The sequence below is a fragment of the Tiliqua scincoides genome, chromosome 4 (assembly GCF_035046505.1).
Source record: "Tiliqua scincoides isolate rTilSci1 chromosome 4, rTilSci1.hap2, whole genome shotgun sequence".
NCBI lineage: Eukaryota > Metazoa > Chordata > Lepidosauria > Squamata > Scincidae > Tiliqua > Tiliqua scincoides.
In genome coordinates this window covers 178482525-178502470 of record NC_089824.1, presented here as the reverse complement: position 1 = coordinate 178502470, position 19946 = coordinate 178482525, and the positions used below count along the sequence as shown (strand labels likewise).

The window sequence follows — 19946 nt, the reverse complement described above, 5'->3', positions numbered from 1 at the left end:
ATGCCATTTTAATAGTCCCTTAATGATGGTCATGGAAGTTCCATTGGATGAACCACTAGCAGAAACAATATCCCTCCTCTAGCAGAATCTCAATATCCCTCCTTCCATCCTATTCTACAGGTCGTGTCTTGCTATTCACCGAGGTTCTGTTCCAGAACAGTGGATACCAAATCAGTGGAAAAAATAGCTTTAAAGACCCACTTCCATGTTTCTTGCTCCTCCATTGTCATCTCAGAATGCATTGGTACAGATGCTATACCATATTCAGCACCTAGATAGGGTGAATAATAGAATCCAATGGAATGAAATTATGGCTGAAAGCAGTTTAAGTCTATTCTGATGCATTCTGGGGCAATAGTGGAGCAGCAAGAAACCCAGAAGTGAGTCTTTCACGCTATCTTTAACCCTGAGAAGCTTGCAACCAGTGCAGTTTAACAGCACAAAGGAAGGAAATGGAATTTTGGTTCTTTTTTTCCCTTGTTATAAGGCATTTAAAGGTGGACCCCAGGATCAGTGGTGAGTCAAATCAGTGGATAGACAAGGCACGACCTGAGGCTTCCTATAAGATTACAGCCAAGAACTGCTACAAAGGGTCTTCAGCCCGCAGTTATGGGGAGCACTGCTCCCTAATTCCACACACAGTACCTCTTGCCAAAGAGCCAGAGAGTAACTTGGCTTCTAAATGCTCCTTGGTACAATCACCAGTAACAGCATCAGCAATAAGTGCCTGTCTGTTACTTCTAGGATGGTGGTTCTCAACATGGGCCATATGGTCCCCTAGGGACCATGCATAGTTCTAGGGGGCCACATGGAAAAAAGGAAAATCAAGAGGCCACCCAAACTTAACTGCCATGTATATAAAGAAATTTGTCATAACCCCCACCCATCATATCTATGCTAATTTCAGCAGCATAAATATTGAAAATTACTGTAGTTCACATTTACAATACATATTTTAATGAAAAAGTCTTTGATAAATGAAATATATGCATGAGAAAGCAACCATACTGTTGTAAATGCTTTGAAGTGGCAAAACCTGGCCATCCTGACACATGCAAGCAATCTAAGGCAGTGTTTCTCAAACTGTGGGTTGGGACAGGTGGGTCACGAGCCAATTTCAAGTGGGTCCCCATTCATTTAAATATTTTATTTTTAATCTATTAGACTTGATGCTGCCATGATATGCGACTGTTTGGGGAAATGTTACAGACCTGTACTTTTAACAAGCCCCTATGTATATTCTTTTAACAATGATAATAAATGGGACTTACTCCTGGGTAAGTGTGGATAAGATTGCAGCCTAGGATTGTTAAAAATTTTCCTGCTTGATGAGGTCACTTCCAGTCATGACATCACTTCTGGTGGGTCCTGACAGATTCTCATTCTAAGAAGTGTGTCTTGGTGCTAAATGTGTGAGAACCGCTGATCTAAGGTGTTAGTTGCTAACCTGCTTCCAACTTGGAGCACTCCGTGTGCATTCGCTCTTACTCTTTACTCCCAACCCAAGGTATGATTTCAATGTTTCCACTGCTCTGGGATAAAGCAAAGTTGTATTTTTTGTGCTTTGCCCAGTTCTTATCTTGTTGAATCTGGCTTTATCCCATGGTTCTTCTACTGTCAGAAGTTTACAATGATGATCCCCAAAACATAGAATTGGCCTTCACTGCTGCCACAGAAGGGCCTAACTTATATTCTAATCACCTACAGAAAGACTCCTAGGAAAGGCATGTGACTGAAGCCCTGAACTGCCAGAGAGTACAAGGAACACTGAGCTTAGATGGACCAATCATCTGACCCAAGAGTAAATTATTTTGTATACAAAATTACTTCTTAGCTATTGGTAAGGTCCTGAAGGAATCCATTGCTCTATTTTAGGCAACAAATATTAAGCACTGATCCAACAAAATGAAGTCTGCAAAGGTATTTAGTAGTTATTTACCACTGAATTTACCTTTAGACTTGTACAGGTGTTTATCATAGTTGAATCTACTGCCTTAGGACCAACTAGCTGCTGTTGTACACCAGGACACAGGACTGGGACTTAACTTCTTCCCCCATATATTGCTGCATCTTGGGGCACTGCATTAGTAGAGAACCCTAGCTCTGGCACAGCAGCATCTATGGCATTACCACAACAGCAAAGGGCTGCACTGTTGTCCTGCAGGATAACTGCATATCACTAGAAATGGGAAGGGAGAATATAATGCCCCTCTGCATTGGCTTTTGGCCCTTAAGATAGGAATTCTTGTCCACTTTACATATGATGTTGCTTAAGGCTAAACTACACATTAAGAGAAATGTGTAAAGCAGTTCACTAATATTTTTTGTTAAATAGTGCTAGCAGGATTAAACTGTGGCAGATGCAACTTTAACACTTTGCTTCTCTGTGATTCTGATCCAAATTGTGCTTCCCCCACATGCTACTTTGTCAGAACAAAAATTTCCATTGGCTTTAGATGGAAACTTTTTCCTAATTAAAATAGTACATGCAGGTGTTACTGAATCAAAACTGCAGTGGCAGCAAAATGCTAAAGCACCCAACCCAGACCAGATTTTTTCCCCATTTCAGTCACACTTCCAGTGCTATTGGGGGGAAAAAATCAGTGGACATTACACATTTCTCTTAATGCACAGTTTAGTCCTTATAGGACAGATGTGGCCGTGGCTGGAAACAGCCAGCCAGTTTGACAGACATAGGATGCAGCTCAAACTGGTATACAGCTTCTGCAAATCATCATCTAATTAGGACAGTGGTTCTCAAACTTTTTAGCCCAGGACCAACTTTTTAGAATGACAATCTGTTGGGACCCACTGAAGTGATGTCATTAACCTGGAAGTGATGTCATGACTAGAAGTGACATTATCTAGCAATCCTATCCACACTTAGCCAGGAGTAAGCCCCCTTGACTACTGTTAAAAGCATATACACAGTAGCTTGTTAAAAGTACAGATCTGAAACATTTTCCCAAATGCAGTCACACTGCATGGTAGCATCAAGTCTAATATATTAAAAATACTGAATGAATGGAAACTGACCTGAAATTGGCTTGCAATTACCTAGTGGGTCTGGGCAAACCCTTTGAGAAACACTACTCTGGGGGATACCAAGTAGGGCAAGGGATAACACTGTGATAAGCTTGAGGATGCTTACTGGGTATCATTAGGAAAGGTGGGGTGAAGCTGCAGCAACAAAGTTGCTAATATTATAATGCCGTTGTACAAATCTATGGTAAGGCCACACCTGGAGTACTGTGTCCAGTTCTAGTCGCCACATCTCAAAAAAGACATAGTGGAAATGGAAAAGGTGCAAAAGAGAGCGACTAAGATGATTACGGGGCTGGGGCACCTTCCTTACGAGGAAAGGCTACGGCGTTTGGGCCTCTTCAGCCTAGAAAAGAGACGCCTGAGGGGGGACATGATTGAGACATACAAAATTATGCAGGGCATGGACAGAGCGGATAGGGAGATGCTCTTTACACTCTCACATAATACCAGAACCAGGGGACATCCACTAAAATTGAGTGTTGGGAGAGTTAGAACAGACAAGAGAAAATATTTCTTTACACAGCGTGTGGTTTGTCTGTGGCACTCCTTGCCACAGGATGTGGTGACGGCATCTGGCCTGGACACCTTTAAAAAGGGATTGGACAAGTTTCTGGAGGAAAAATCCATTACGGGGTACAAGCCATGATGTGTATGCGCAACCTCCTGATTTTAGAAATGGGCTATGTCAGAAGGCCAGATGCAAGGGAGGGCACCAGGATGAGGTCTCTTGTTATCTGGTGTGCTCCCTGGGGCATTTGGTGGGCCGCTGTGAGATACAGGAAGCTGGACTAGATGGGCCTACGGCCTGATCCAGTGGGGCTCTTCTTATGTTCTTATGTTAAGTTTTGGGGCAAAATCAAACACTATTTTATTAAACAAATCAGAACTCAAATAGTTAATGCTATCAATGGAAGAGGAGGAAAAACCCTCATGTTTCAGGCTTAAATCCAGTCACTAATGATTTCAGAATTCCTTAAACGGTAGCAAATTATCCCACATAATTGAGTGTGAGCTGTCTGGCTGTCTTGCACCCTCCTCAGAAGCATCTGGTGCTGGCCATCATTTGAGAAAGAGGATATTTGCTAGATAGGCCAATTCACTGATCTCATCTGGCTGCTTCTACATTTCTATTCGTCACACAAAAGGACAATTTTTAAAAAGGAACAAAATGTGCACTGGGCTAGAAACGTATAGGAGAGATTTTAATCTTTCATATCGCCTACAGACATGACTCAGTAAAAGCCTTCCAAAAAATGGCACCAGATGAGACAGGTTATTTATTGAAACTCCCCCTTTGGCCCACAGTAAATCCAAAAAGAACTCTAGCAGAAACGAAAGTAGCATGGCATGAGGGGGCTATTGCTTGGGTGGTGAAAGGACCCTAAACAGCTTGGTGAGAGCATGGTTGTGAAGTTACACACGCATGCCAACTGGTGGTCACACTTTTAGAAAGATGAGCTCCAAGCTACCAGTTTTAGTTCAGCAATAATAATTTGTCATAAGAACACATAAAGGGCACACATCTCTTTTTCAAATTCAAACACATTTCCAGTTGAGGGCACATATGAACACATTTCACCACAGATACAAGAAGCAGACCAAGAAGATACTGCAGCTCAGTGTAACTTCCGACTGCTTTTAGCTAAAAAAAAACATAGGCCCAAACTTGTGTGCAAGGGCTTCACCACATGCTCATGTTATAAAGGCAAAACCTTTGAAGGCATCAGGGTTCTTTTTCCTGTGCAGAAGTAAAACTTCCCCCTACATGCCTCTCTTCTCTTTTTACAAAACAAGCTAGCTGGTGAGCTGAGGCTAACTACAGACAATTATCTTTTTCAGGCTGCAATCCCAACCACACTTTCCTGAGAGTAAACCCCATTGAACAAAACAGAACTTACTTCTGAGTAGACCTGGTTAGGATTGTGCCCTAAGGGAGTCAGACTTGCCCGTTACCACATCAAGTGGCAGAAGCCCCAATCCAGTCTCACTACTTTGGTAACTGTACAAAGGTAATGAAAGGGGAGAGATCTCATTTCGGAGGGGAACAGTAGTTGCACGAAGAGCCTATACAACCATTAAACAAAGAAAGAAAGCTCAAAGGAACTGGGAGACACTCACTCTTGTACCAGACTAGAGAGTAGAGATGCACACTGCACAAACAACAGATTTTGCAGAAGTAAAAATGTATAAAATGGTATGTGAACTGGTGAGGCATTTCTGCATGGAGGCATATACAATATGCACTGTAGTCTATTTTCTTGGCTTTTAAAATGGCTACATGAGCACTCATGTGAACGCATTCAAACTTCTACATACCCGGGGGGGGGGGGTACGTAGATTACACACAACCTTTAAAAACAGTTCCATATTTTCACCAGGATAAAAGTGGGATGCTTGTTATGGACACTAGCCAACAGATGTTGGAGAAAGCAAAGATAAATAAATAAATAAATAAATAAATAAATAAATAATGTTCAAACTCCAAGAAATGGAGTACCCCTTTTAACATTTAAAAAAAGGGTGACGAAAGAGAAGTTTGACTGCTAAAGACAAACATTATGGCAGAATACATCATATAGAGTACTTATGATTGTGAGCCTCTTATTGGATCACCACAGTTGCTAGGATCCAGGAGATGCAATCTTGTGTCTCACCAGGATCATCAAATGAGCTCACTGGAATACCTTTTTTAATGTCATTTAATTATCTAGGCTGAGCAATGTGTTCACTGTACAAAATTATGATCACTTAGAACCTCACCAAACAAACAGAATCAACATTTACTTTCATGGAGAAACACTGCTCTGTTCAGTAGTTGTAACCCCTTACTTCTGGAAAGTTCTGGGCAGTTAGTCTTCAAGCAAGTGGTCTTGCTTAGTACATTTAGAATGAAATATTTCTCAGCTGCCCCTTTGTCTCTAAAGCTGATCTAAACTAGTGAAGACAAACACATTTTAATTGTTATAGGTACTCATTAGTATGCATATTGGTTCTAGAAATATGTAAAGTACAAAACAGGAAACTGGATTTAAAATGGCTTATTTTTTTTCCTTTGGCAACTGAAATCTCCTTAATTTAAAAATCAAATCCAACGTATTAAGGCTTCATCTAAAACCAGTTCTTCTGATACCAAATACATTGCAAATTAACATTTTTTTAAAAAGCAAGACAAGCCCAATCCATTTTATTTTGTTCCAATCTCATAATTCTAAAACCCACATAAAATTGGAGGATCAGACAAGGTTTATCCACCTGCCCAGTTTACAGCTACCAAATAAGAATATACAGAAAGACAGAACATGTCCATCAATGGTAAGAATCGTATTTATGACACACATACCAACATCTAGAAATATGCACGTTGGCTAGCAACCTCTAGCTCATTATGAATCCTGAATGCAGATTTTGGCATAGAACACCCAAACCAGGACATCATCTTCCAAGGAATAACCTCTTTATGAAGACACACACACAAACACACACACACACACACACACTGCACTGACAACATGGCTCAATGTTGTACAGTCCCTTTAGCAACCAATCTAGCAACCTTTGAGCATTCTCATGTTCAGAAACATTACATGCAAACGTTGACCTACAGGGTCTCAGTCGCATAACTCTGACATCCAAGGAATAGCAAACAGGTGTCAAAGTCAAGCACTGGGATTCATATAAAAGAGTTTGTAAGCAGGGAAATGGCACACGGATTAAGCCACTGAAATTAAGCAGACTACCCATGAATATTCAACAGTGATAAAACAGATGCCTTTGGAATATTAGTCAGTAAGCGTCCTTTGGCAGCCAGCATTAGGGAAGCACAGGGCTAGGGGAAGATTTGCTACAGAAGAGCTCCAAGCAGCATGATACCTTTGCAGAGGATTTGTTCTGGGGACTCCTAAAGAAGGTGGTCTTGGCTGTGAAAAAACAGTCCTCCAAGTCTTCATCCAAACTGCAGTAGCCACTGCTCATGCTGTTGTCGACAGTCATCTGAGAGGGGATTCCAGATCCTCAGAACCTGCGGAGTCCTCCAGTGAGCCAGGCAGCCAGGTAACCATCTGATTTGCAGCTCACTGCAGCAGCAACGGTGTTTCCCAATCCAGTTCCTGTGCATTCACCAGCACCTCCTCCAGCTCCCACTTGCCACGCTCTGCAACAGTTTCTTCTGATCAGCAAATCAAGTAACGTCTCCAAAAATGAAAAAAAAGAAGGCAAAAGCCTAGCAGGGCAAACCTCTCCTCATCCACTAATGTCCCTGATCTGGCCAACGGTTGCCAGAGGCAGGGAGGGTGCCAGACACCAAGGGATTTTCCTTCTGCTCTTGGCTCAAAAACTCATTCACCATCTGCGGCTTGATCGCCTATCTGCAAGCCCACAGAGGCTGCCAGTTGCGAGAGCAGCATCACCTCCCTCCCTCCCCCCCCTTCCTGCTTGCTTTCTCTTGAGCAGAGTTGAGCCACTTCCTCTTGCAAGGTTTCTCACAGTTTCTGCAGGGAGTTCTGAGCAGAGAATTGCCTGCATTTCATCTGATTCCGAGTGGCACAGTGTGAGAAAGAAGCCGAGTTGCACCATCCGGGAGGGAGACAGCCTCTTCCCGAGTTTTTCAGTGTCCATAACAACACTGTCCAAAGGTGGGGATGGAGATGGGAACTGCTGATTAAAATATATATTACTTGAGACAAGCCTCCAGTGTAGTGCCCTCTGAACATCCTGTGATAATTTACTGTATTCCTTATCTTACTGAAAGGTGTCCAAAAACAACCTCCTCTGTTGTGTTTTATCTCTAAAATCAGAGAAATGAAAGCCAGGGATTTGGGGGGAAAGGAGTGGAATATTAAAAGGGACAATTCACAAACAGCACTTCCCATTCACTTTTAAAGGGATGGCAGGCATCAACAGTATTGGAGATTTTCCAAACTGACCTCAAGAACCCCCATTAGGACACACCTAGCATGATGGACCCTCCACACATGCTCCAAATATAGTAATACATCAATTGGATTGGTGCATATACAGCTAAAGAGAGAGAGATGGATGGATTCCCTTAGCAACACTCCAGTGCAAGAACCAGCATGTGCCTCTATATTCTGTAGCTAATTTTAGAACAACCAGGACGATTTTTCAGCATAGCCAGCACAAGCAGGCGACTATTCTGATCATAACCTTAGCAATCACTGTTCCATTTATCACCTACTGGCATGTCGATGCTGAGCTTTAGTCAGAAAGACCAGAATCTTCACACCATTGATTCCTCAAGGTCCAGGTTACAGTCAGATTCTGACTGCCTCCCTCTAGCTTCTGAGATGCCAAGTTACCTGACTCTAGGAAATACCTACATATGCTCTAACAACAAGGGCTCCCCAATACCTGATCAGTTGCATCAGGTATCAGGGTTCAGCACTGGACTTCCTTTGTGCAAGTGTCATTTCTTAAAGTACTGTATGTCCCTGGTCAAATTACTTTTCCACAACCTGTCATGCCCCTTCACATCACCTCTTTCCCACTTGTTGCTCCCGCATCCCAGTCTGCCACCAAACAAAGCTGGATCTTTTGCAATGTCTGTTGCCACAGCAGAGCCACAGGCAACCAGAGCGACAAAGTAGGCTGTATTGTTCCTTTTGGCATTCAAACTCCCTGCTGAAAAGGGAAGATAGCCCTGATTTAGCTCTGGTGGTGGCAGCAGTGGCATTGATGCTTAAGAAGACCCTTCCCCCAAAGTACCCAGGAGAGCCAAGATGGTGTAGTGGTTTAGGAGTCAGACCTGGATTCAGGTTCAAATCCCCACTCAGCCATGAAGCTTCCTGGGTGACCTTCAGCCAGTCACTATCTCTCAAGCTCGCCTAACTCACAGGGTTGTTGTGAGGACACAAGGAGGGGAAGAACTATGTAAACCACCCTGAGCTCTTTGGAGAAAGGATGGTATAAAATGTGAAAAATAAATAAATAAATCTGAGGCCATTCAGGAGTCCAAATCGGACACTACCCACCCTTCCACTTCCATTCAAGGATGTCCCCAAAGCACTAGCCTCAGCAGCCTAATGTATTTTAAATGAGACTTTACAGCATGCTATCTTGCTTTCTGTAATGGAGAACTGCACTTGGAAAAAAAAATACATATGCAATTAAAAATCCATGATCTCATTTTCAAAAGCAGCTTACTGGTTTTTTAAGATCTAAACACTGTCGACACAAAGTTTTGCAGGGCATGGCATATTAATCTATGCAACCCTCTAATTCCAAAAAAAACCCCTCCTTCCTCTCAGTATCTGTGTCACTGTACATAGGATAGCACATACAAATGGATTCTTTAATAAATTAAAGATGCTCTGGTGCACTTTGAACCAGTCAAAAGACTGGTATGCATGATACAGTCAGAGCAGGGGGGAAAATCCTACACATACTGACAGAATTTGAAATGTAGCCATTCAGAAAAAAGGTTTTAGGATGGTGGACGATAGCTCAATGGAAGTGTCCATTTAGTATGCAACAGCAGTGAAAAGGGTTAGGAAAGAGATTGAAAATACCATGTCCAGCATCAGAATACCTGCATGCAAATCTATGGTGCAGTCACATTTCATCAAATATTGTGTATGGTTCTGGCTGCACATCTCAAGGAGGATATCACAGGAGGTGCAGAAAGTGGCAATTAAAGTGATCAACCTAGAGTATTTTCCCTATGAGTAAAGCCTTGTAAGCATTTTAGTTTAGAAGAAACAGGGGACAAGCTAGGGATTTCGAGTCTAGAGAGCTATTTTCAACCTTTTTCATCTCACAACACACTGACAAAGCGCTAAAATTATTATTAACAACAATAATAACTTAATAATAATAAAATGGTCAAGGCACACCATCTGTTTTTGGACAATTGACACCATGTTGCTGGAGGGGGGCTCACATCCCCCAATGGGCCTAATAATAAATGACCTCCCCCAAACTCCCACAGCAAACCTACAGACCATTTGGGGCACACGAATTTGTCAGGGCACAGTGGTTGGCAATCACTGGTCTAGAGAAATTTTTCTTCTCTCACAATGCTCAAAACTCAGGGTCATCAAATGAAACTGATTGGGAAAAGAAAGTGTTCCTTCATTTTTTTTTAAAATACACTGTTAATCTGTGGAATTCACCAATACAAGATATGGCAATGACTAAAACATGGATGAGACACATTAATGGGGGATCAGGTTATTAAAGACATGATTGCCAAATGGAACCTCAATGTCTGAAAGCAGTGTCTCTCTTAAATACCAAGTTTCAGGTGTGAGCCAGCAGGCTGCTTGCTTCCATCCAGGCCCTGCTTACGGGCTTTCAAAAAGCATCTGGCTGGCAACTATTGGAAACAGGATGTTAAACTAAAATGAAGCCTTAGTGATTCAGCAACATTTGTAACTGCAGACAATATCTGGAGTAACTGGAATAAGTGTGAAACAGCACATGGCATATCAGCAAATATCACTGGGGCAAATGCAAGACACACACACACACACACACACACACACACACACACACACACACAGAGAGAGAGAGAGAGAGAGAGAGAGAGAGATGCATTTTCAAACCTCCCAAGAATTAGCTGAATTGGAAGAAGACTTGTCTTATATCTGCACACAAGTATATGGGTAAAAAGTCATCATGCATGTTGAATATTCAAATGGGCGAACATGCCGTTTGCACACTTGTACATGCCTGCTGAGATTCTTTGACCTACCTGGTTTCTCACATTTACTGAGATCAGCAGGTTCATCCTTGCATCAACAGAAACTCAGCTGCCACAAAGCAGTCACTTCTCCCCTACACAATTTGCATTTTTCATATTACATTATTCCTTACTTGCCTCTGAAAACCTGCTACTCAAACATTTAAGCGCTTGGTGGAATGCCCCAGTAACTCTGCCAGCTCAGCATCACAAAATAGGACATTACTCTATTGCTTAATTCTATTTCTTAAAAGTAAGTTTCATAGCCATTCGTGCTGTAGGGGTCAAGAGTGCTATTATTACTGTCACGGACCCAGACTGCTCTAGCAAGGTCTCCACATTCCCCCATTCAGGCACTGTCTTGTGAAGAGTTGTACATAATCAAAACTAAGATCAACAGTTTTAATGCTGGCACTTCAATCCAGAGTGGAAATCACTGCCACGTAGATAGTAGGTGCCGAAGCCTGACCATGAACGCATGGTACTTCAGTGAAAAATATTTGTCCACTTTCTCGTCAAATTGTACCAAGCTATCCAACTTCCAAAGTCTCTCCTGAAATTATAGGAAAACAGTACCAGACCAAACATACAAGTAGGTACTTCTGTGGGCAGAGGTTTGAGATATTTTAATCCAACACTAAATTCAAGGGAAATCAGAACAAAAAACTAAAAATGGAAGATAATACTGTTCTAGCTGATCACTGGCTTGATGCAGATGGCAACGCTGGAACATGGTATGAATCATAGTTACTCTAGCAGAGGGTGAAGGTCCATTTTCCAAATAAAGCCTGCTTCTAATTATGGCAACTCAAGATGAAACATGAGCAATATTCAGATGTGACTAACTTGTATGGATTATTAACCACATACATCCTGTCTTTCTACCGTATCAAAATGGTTCCCATTTTTCTTTGACCTACATGTGATAAATGTATACTTGTAGGCCATCCACTACTCCATTTTGAGAATCAAAATACTGTACAGGCATCAGGTGAGGGCCATCCTAACCTCCAACAACTGTAGTCTCTCCATAGAGCAATGTCCACATAGGGCTACAAATTTCAAAAACCAAGATCAAGGCGAAAACTCTCACGTACCTTTGAAATTTGTAGTTTATGTAAAAAAGTGAAAGGCGCTTGAAGTGTGATGCAGAGGAAAAAAAGAGAGAATCCAAGTTCTTCTCACAGTCCTGCTCCTGTACTTTATTTCTGAGATCTTCATCTCAAACAGTGTATAGTATGGGCCTGATTTTGTTCATGAAATCTGACTAAACTGAATGCAGTCTCTAGAAAGACACAAGGACCAGTTGTTTTAGTTGGTTGTTATCCTATTGAAAGAGGATTAATTACTCAGGTCCATCAGGGTATAAAACATTGTTTTAGAAAGCAACATACAGTCGTGTGCCACTTAATGACAGGGATCGGGACCGTGATCCCTGTTGTCAAGTAGCGCTTGATGCAATTCATACCCGCCGCCGGGAAGGGGCTGCTCTGCTCCCCTCCCCTGGGAGGGTCGTCTGAACTCCCCAGAGGCAGCACGCATCTGCTCACTGCCTCTGCGGAGCTCAGACTGAGGGAAATTGTGTCTCTTGTGCGACTTCCGGTTTCACAGAGGAAACCTGCAGAGGCAGTGTGCAGACGTGTGTTGCCTCTGGGAGACTCAGACAACCATTCAGAGGGGAGGGTTGTAGTGTGCACCCCCAACGACCACATGACTACACGTTGTCGTTGGTTATGTGATCCCGGCGTAAGTTGGAATGTCGCAAAGCGGCGCACACCTATATATGCTTCTTAGTATGTGCCTGTGTTTTAATGCACTAACAGAGAGGAGCTTTTCTGAGTTAAAGCAGCCCCATTTTTTAGACTGGGGAAAACCGACATAGTGCATGTTTCCATCGAACTCACTGCACAAAATTTGGCAAAAGAACATTCAAAAGACTGCACAATGATAGAATATGTCTTGGAAATCTACTTAAACACCAGTCGCTAGTCCAAACGTGCCACTGAATTCATATCTCTAGTTGCTCAGGTTGAGAATTCTTCTATGATTTTTCTCTAGAAACATACCTAATATTTTCTCTCCATGAAGGCATGTTAAAGCTACAGCAAATCCACCTTCAAACTTTAATTCTGACAAACTAAAGGCAAATTGTAGGTTTAAGCATTTAAGATGGCAACATGTATAAAATGACCATATTTGGGCAAGACAGCCCAACTTCACTGAACTCCACGTCATGCCAAAGGCTCAATAAATCGTTACAGGATATAGAAGGTCACTCAGAGCTCATCAGCTCCATCTCTTTGCTTTAAAACAGGCTTGCAGTGCATTCAACCACATATCTATGGCTTTATGGGCTACTGTGTTTCATCCAGATTAGAATGCATTTGACAGGCCTCTGCAAGGGTCAGGCTCCAGGAAGTCAGGTTCTGGAACCCAAAGAGCTGGCAGTCAACCCAAGTGACAAAGCAGCAGCTGTGTGATCCAAAACAGACCCCAGCCCCAGAGTGGCAGACTAGGGCCAGAGGCAGTCAAACCAGAGAGGGATCAGCATCCAAGGCAGCACAAGAAAAGAAGAGGAGTTTTGACTGAACATGTCCTTACACCAGAAACACATTGTTAGAATTGAGAGATACATTCAGATGCTAGAACTTGATAGAGCTTGGTGGACCATGATTGGCCCTTGGGATTGGCTAGCTGGTCTCAGGCTGGTACTCCAGCCTAGATAGCATTTTGAAGCCCAGAATTCCATATATCAGGCTTGCTAAAGAAATGGAACAATGATGATGCAGGAGGATAAGATACCACAGCCTGGCCGCTGAGAGACACAGCACCTCACAGAATCACAGGCTGGAAGGAGAGAACAAAAAGCCCTCATCAGAGGTGCAACAATTCAGTTGACCACAGCAATTGAGCCAAGCCAAGCTACATGCTATAGGAGAAGGCATTAAATGACCTGGAGAAAGGGACAAGCATTGAGGTGGCCATGTTTGCAGATGACACTAAATTTTTTGTGTGTCGTGAAGATGGGAAGTGATTGTGAAGAGCTCCAGAAAGATCTCTCCAAACTGGCAAAATGGCAGCTGCGTTTCAATATAGGCAAGTGTAAAGTAATGTACATCGGGGCAAAAAAAATCAACACATACGGGCTAATGGGTTCTGAGCTGTCTGTGATGGATCAGGAGAGAAATTTTGGGGTGCTGGCAGACAGCTCAATAAAAGTGTCGACCTATTGTGCAGCGGCAGCAGTGAAGACCAATTCCATGCTCAGGATCATTAAAAAAGGGATTGAGAATAAGTCAATATTATAATGCCATTGTATATGGGTAAGGCCACATCTGTGAACAGGTCTGGTTGCCACATCTCATAAAGGACATAGTGGAACTAGAAAAGTTGCAGAAGAGACTGAACAAAATGAATACTGAGCCGAGGTACCTCCCTTACGAGGAAAAGCTATAGCGTTTGGGGCTCTTTAGTCTAGAAAAAAAGACACCTGAAGGGGAACATGATTGAGACGTACAAAGCTATGCAGCGGATGGACAGAGTGGGTTGAGGGATGTTCTTTTCCCTCTTATACAACACCCAAAACAGGGACATCCACTGAAACCGAGTGTTGGGAGGATAGGCAAAAGGAAATATTTCTTTACCCAGTGTGTAAATAGTCTGTGGAACTCTTTGCCACAGGATGTGGTGATGGCATCTGGCCTATATGCCTTTAAAGGGGGATTGGACAGATTTCTAGAAGAAAAGTCCATCACAGGTTACAAGCCATGATGGGTATGTTCAACTTCTGGTTTTAGACAGGGACTACTTCAGAACACCAGGTACAAGGGAGCGGCAACAGGATGCAGGTATTTTGTTGTCTTGTGTGCTCCCTGAGATATCTGTTGGGCCACTGTGAGATACAGGAAGCTGGACTAGATGGGCCTTTGGTCTGATTCAGCAGGGCTCTACCTATGTTATTAGGGAATGGCCAGCTTCTCACTGAAGCTCCTCTATTATAATTGCTCTCAATGCATTTCTGCAAATGAAAAAAGGACTATGATTATCATCCTCAAGGTAGTTACCATTCTTAGGGGCCATATTTTAAAAGAGTACATTCATGACATCAGATACCTGGCAAAGTCACTGGCAAAGAGAAGCAGTAAAGTTGCAAACAGTCGCTTAAAAGCAGGGTTCAAGTTTCAGCGGCAGAACCGAATGAACTATCAGCTTGAGAGACAAGCAGGGAGATCTCTGAACATGGCAGTAAACCCGGGCCACAATCCAACAAAGAGTTAAAGGCACTTAAGCTCACTGAAAGCAAGATGATTCACAACAGCTGACCAGTCTAAGAATTTTCTTTTTTGGGCATTCAGCTTCCTCAGCAAGACATTGCCTTCAAGGCCTTTATGCTGCCGACCACCAGTTCTGCTATCTTGGGACAACTGTAAAAATCCTCTCCAAAAAAAAAATCATTTCACTCTTCTGCTGGCAGGCAGAACACACCGCAATCAAGCACTAAGCACTACAGACAAAACTTCCCAAAGTCAGGGCTTGTCAGATTTAGACAACCACTGTTCTGAAGGAAACCTATAGTGCCTGTGGGGAATAGGCATAGAAAACTTGGTCCAGGAGCACACAGGTGACTGGGTTTATTCTCAATAACAACAGTATGTGTCCTTGTTAATATTTCATCTATTGGTCTTGCAGGAGCTTATTAAGATTAGATCCTCTTTACGCACCAAGCTTAAACATCTCTAACTGATTTACTCCAGGTGGCATTATTGGGCCCAAGACGGTTTCAGACCAAATACCTGAAATTAATTGGGATGAAGATGAGACCACAAGGGCCTTTCCAGGCAATCAGTTATACCGCAGCAAATGCACAGCTGTTACTCATTTGTTGTGGGGAATGCAGATGTTTTTCCTGGTTGCACTTATGTTCCCAAGACATCACATTTTTCCAAGACTCAAAGGGTGAATATTTTGTCACTGGGAATATTCAATAGCCTTCATCCAGATAATTGTGCCAATTAAAATAGTGAGTACTATGAGGAAAATAGCAGTGCAAGAGTTACCAGCAGCTACTGGCTAGCACCTGTGACATTATTAATGGTGAGCAAGATGACACATACCATCTTGTGAACTTTTAAAAGTTTTGGTTGGTTGACTGTTTTACATACTACTGACCAAACCACATGTTGCTTTAAGTCCATGTATTGGCCCTTCCTTCCTTTAAAAAAATATATCTATATCTATAGTGTTCAAGATGTGTGCGCAAAATGTGGCAAAAAATCACAGCAAGGTGTAGGGGGGCTATAAGACACTGCCCCTACAGACCCTGCCAGTTCATATCATGTACTCCCCAGGTGTTACATACAGTAGGAAACAATCTTTCCTTCCTTTCTTCCTTTCCTTCCAAAAGAAAACCAATTGAACCTTTTTTCCTAATGCAAAAACCACTAAAGGGGGGCACAATCCAATGTAATTGGGGCCATAGGACAGCGATAGACAGTCATAATTGATAAACTTGGGCTAGGCAATGATAAAAACAGCATAAAGCAGCTCTTTATATCCTTATATTCAATTATATCTGTCTTTCCTATAGCAGTGTAGAAAATGAAGTTTTTAAAACAAATGTATACAAAACAGAACTGACAATTGCATTGAATATACTCTCTTTTGAGGGCATCTAAATCCGAAATAACTTTTCAACATTTTGTTTGTTTATCACTGGAAAGTTATGAAAAAATACAACTGAGAGCAAAATGATAACCCATGGAATTTTTCTCGCACAGAATTTGAATAAAACCAACTTTGGCCTATACTGTACTGGTCATTGGCCAAGAGCCAAATATCATCTAACATGAGGATGCAAAACAGCTCAGCTACATCAATAATAAGTTTCACCTCTCCGACAAGGCCGATATTACACTTGTATGATAATCATTAAGAAGATCAAGGCACAACCTTGCTGCTGCAAAGTTTTCTTTCTTTAACATTTTTCTTTTTGGAGAGAAAAAATATGTTTAAGAACACATTATGAATACATTTCTCTTTGCAATGGTCCTGAAAATAATAATAATAATATACAGTATTTATATACCGCCTTTCTTGGTCTTTATTCAAGACTTTATTCAAGGCGGTTTACATAGGCAGGCTTATTAAATCCACGCAGGGATTTTTACAAATTGAAAGAAGGTTCTTTCTTTCAAGAACCACTACATTCAAGGTGTTACACTCCGATCTGGTTTAACATTCTGGCCTCCATCCTCCCACGGTCCGAGCAGATGGAACAGCTCAGCTGCAGCTTGCCAGCTGCTTCAAGGTTGCACGGTGCCGGTGGCCTCGAACTGGCGACCTTGTGGATGTTAATCTTCAGGCAAATGGAGGCTCTACCCTCTAGACCAGACCTCCTGAAAACAGATATATCCTTGCTGCTGGAAAGTTAGCTACAGGACACAAACCCAGTACTGCACCACAGACACTGTAAAACAGTGGTTTTCAAACTCTCTGGGAGTCTGGGAGGGTAAGTGTGTGAGTCTGGGGAGTAAGTGCTTGAGGAGGAGGGGACTGGGATGGGGGGGATGTCCTGATGGTGCTACAGCGATTGTGGCACCGAAGATATCCAAGAGCATTTAAACGTACCTGGGGGGACTGTGCAGCCTCCTGGAGGTTCGCAGCCCCCTCCACGAGTCTCCCCTCCACTGCGGTGTGCTCCGATCAGCAGTCGAAGTTCACTTCCGGCTTGCAGTTAGAGCTCCAAGTATGGAACTTCTGAAACCAGAAGTGGGCCCCAACAGCAGATCAGAGCTCACTGCAACAGGGTGGAGGCTCACAGAGGGGGCTACGAAATGCCAGGATCCTCCGGGAGTCTGCACTGTCCCCCCAGGTATGCTCCTGGGTGCCTGTGGTGCCACGATCGCTGTAGCACCATTGAGACACCCATTTATGGGTCACTCCCCTTAAGGGGAAGGTGACCATTTTAAGTTCCAATGGTGGGTCACAACCCACCAGTTTGAGCACCACTGCTCTAAAACAGGGGTGCCCAAACCCCGGCCTGGGGGCCACTTGGGGCCCTCAAGGCCTCTCAATGCAGCCCTCAGGAGCCCACAGTCTCCAATGAGCCTCTGGCCCTCTGGAGATTTGTTGAAGCCCGCACTGGCCCAATGCAACTTTTCTCAGCGTGAGGGCAACTGTTTGACCTCTCGTGTGTGGGATGAGAGCTGCCTCCACTGCTTGCTCTTTCACATCTGTGATGCAGCAGTGGCAGCAAAGGAAAGGCCAGCCTTGCTTTGTGCAAGGCCTTTTATAGGCATTGAGCTATTGCAAGACCTTCATTCATTCATAAGTTCATCTTTAATATATTCATTTATGTAAACTTATGTAAATTTATTCAAATTTTAAATGTAAATAAATTCTTTTTTTTTTTCCTGGCCCCCAACACAGTGTCAGAGAGCTGATGTGGCCCTCCTGCCAAAAACTTTGGACACCCCTGCTCTAAAACATTGTATCTCAAACTGTGGGTTGGGACCCACTAGGTGGGTCACAAGCCAATTTCAGGTGGGTCCCCATTCATTTCAATGTGATTTTATTTTTAGCATATTAGACTTGATGCGACCATGGTATGTGACTGCATTTTTTAAACAGGCTAGTATGTGTATGCTTTTAACAATGCTAGTCAATGGGGCTTACTCATAGGAAAGTGTGGATAGGATTACAGCTTTTGGGATGTTTAGGAATATTTTTTAAACAGATCAGCAACTGCTTGGGAAGCTTAGGAGGGGGTTCTTTATTTTAAATAATTTTTTTAAAACTTATACTTATTGGAAACTTTTAATTTACTTACTTGACTTGATTTTGTTGTATGGGGGGGGTGTTAAAATGTTCCTAATTGATGATGTCATGGCCAGAAGTGACATTACTTCCAGGTTAATGACATCACATCTGGTAAGTTCTGACAGACTATCATTCTAAAAAGTGGGTCCCAGTGCTAAAACGTTTAAGAGCCACTGCTCTAAAAGGAACTGCTTGCATTTGCTGGAGCTGCTAGTGTGGATGTATTTTCTCGCTGTACATACTGTATTTGGCAAAGAAGGCCAAATAGAAAAGGTGGCAAAGAAGGCCACCCCTGTGGGCTGGACCAGGGAGCACACCAAGGAAGTGTCAGAATGACAAATGGCAAGTCCTCACCACCTACGTTTTTATTATTGGGTCCATCAATAATGTATTGGTTGGTTTGTCACCCTGAAGATGAAACAGGACTTTTCAATACACATTCAGCCTAAGTAGAATCCTCAGTATTTTATATATAGACTCATGTGTGCACAACACGCTCTACGCTGTCAGAATCATTCAAGCTGCAACAGGAGTTCTACTTAAATTTTTCATTTAACATATAGCTTTAGGGGGAAGAAACAGCACAAACAACCACCACCACCCTTTGCATGCAGTTGGGTGATGTCTAAATTTAGGTTATCTCACAGGCTTTTCTTTGCTTTTCAGAAAGACTGCCAGGTTTGAACTTTCGAACCGATCAAAATGCAGGAGAAATGTCTGACTCAAAAAGATAAGAAGTTTTTCCAAGTTTTGTTTGAACAACAAAAAATGGATGTTGTATTCTGTATGCGAATATCATGCAGGCACCTAAAGATACTGCATTGTGAGAATCACACTGGATACAATCCAGGACTTAACTTTTAGAACTAATTTTTCATTACAAAACCCTGAAATGATAAACATATTTCATTTATTTTTCACATTTTTATACCACCCTTCCTCCAAGAAGCTCAGGGTGGTGTGCATAGTTCCTCCTCCCTGCTTTTGTACTCACAACAGCCCTGGGAGGTAGGTGAGGCTGAGACATAGTGGTCACCCAGGAAACTACACAGCTGAGCAGAATTTTGAATTTCGCTCTTCCAGATCTTAAGTCCAACTTCAAAACCATTACACCACCCCATATATGCTCAATCCTACACCTTCAGATCTAGCTCAAAACTCCTGTATGCCTGAGATGATGATCCATGGTTACTCAACCCACATAAGAAGCCTTAAAGAGGTGCCAGGTAGCAAGCTTAACCAACCACAGGCACTCTTGGTGGCTGCTCCCCTGGTTTACAACACCCTAATATAAGATGCCTGGCACAGCAGAGTAAGTTCCAGCACTGAAACAAGACTATTTGACAGCGAAGAAGTTGATCCAGTGAAATAAAATACAATTTTTTAA

General features: G+C 42.6%; 1 protein-coding gene across 2 annotated transcripts in view; it reads right to left on the bottom strand.

Moving 5' to 3' along the window:
- RASSF5 (Ras association domain family member 5) overlaps positions 1-19946 on the bottom strand; it is a 96606-nt gene that overhangs the window by 51462 nt on the left and 25198 nt on the right. The window contains exon 1 of one of the 2 annotated variants that reach the window (XM_066625419.1): positions 6916-7035. The exons of the other annotated variant lie outside the window; for it this stretch is intronic. Within the exon in view, the coding sequence (XP_066481516.1) occupies positions 6916-7035 (120 nt within the window). Of the gene's footprint in view, positions 1-6915; positions 7036-19946 lie in introns of those variants that run through there. 2 annotated transcript variants of the gene reach the window in all.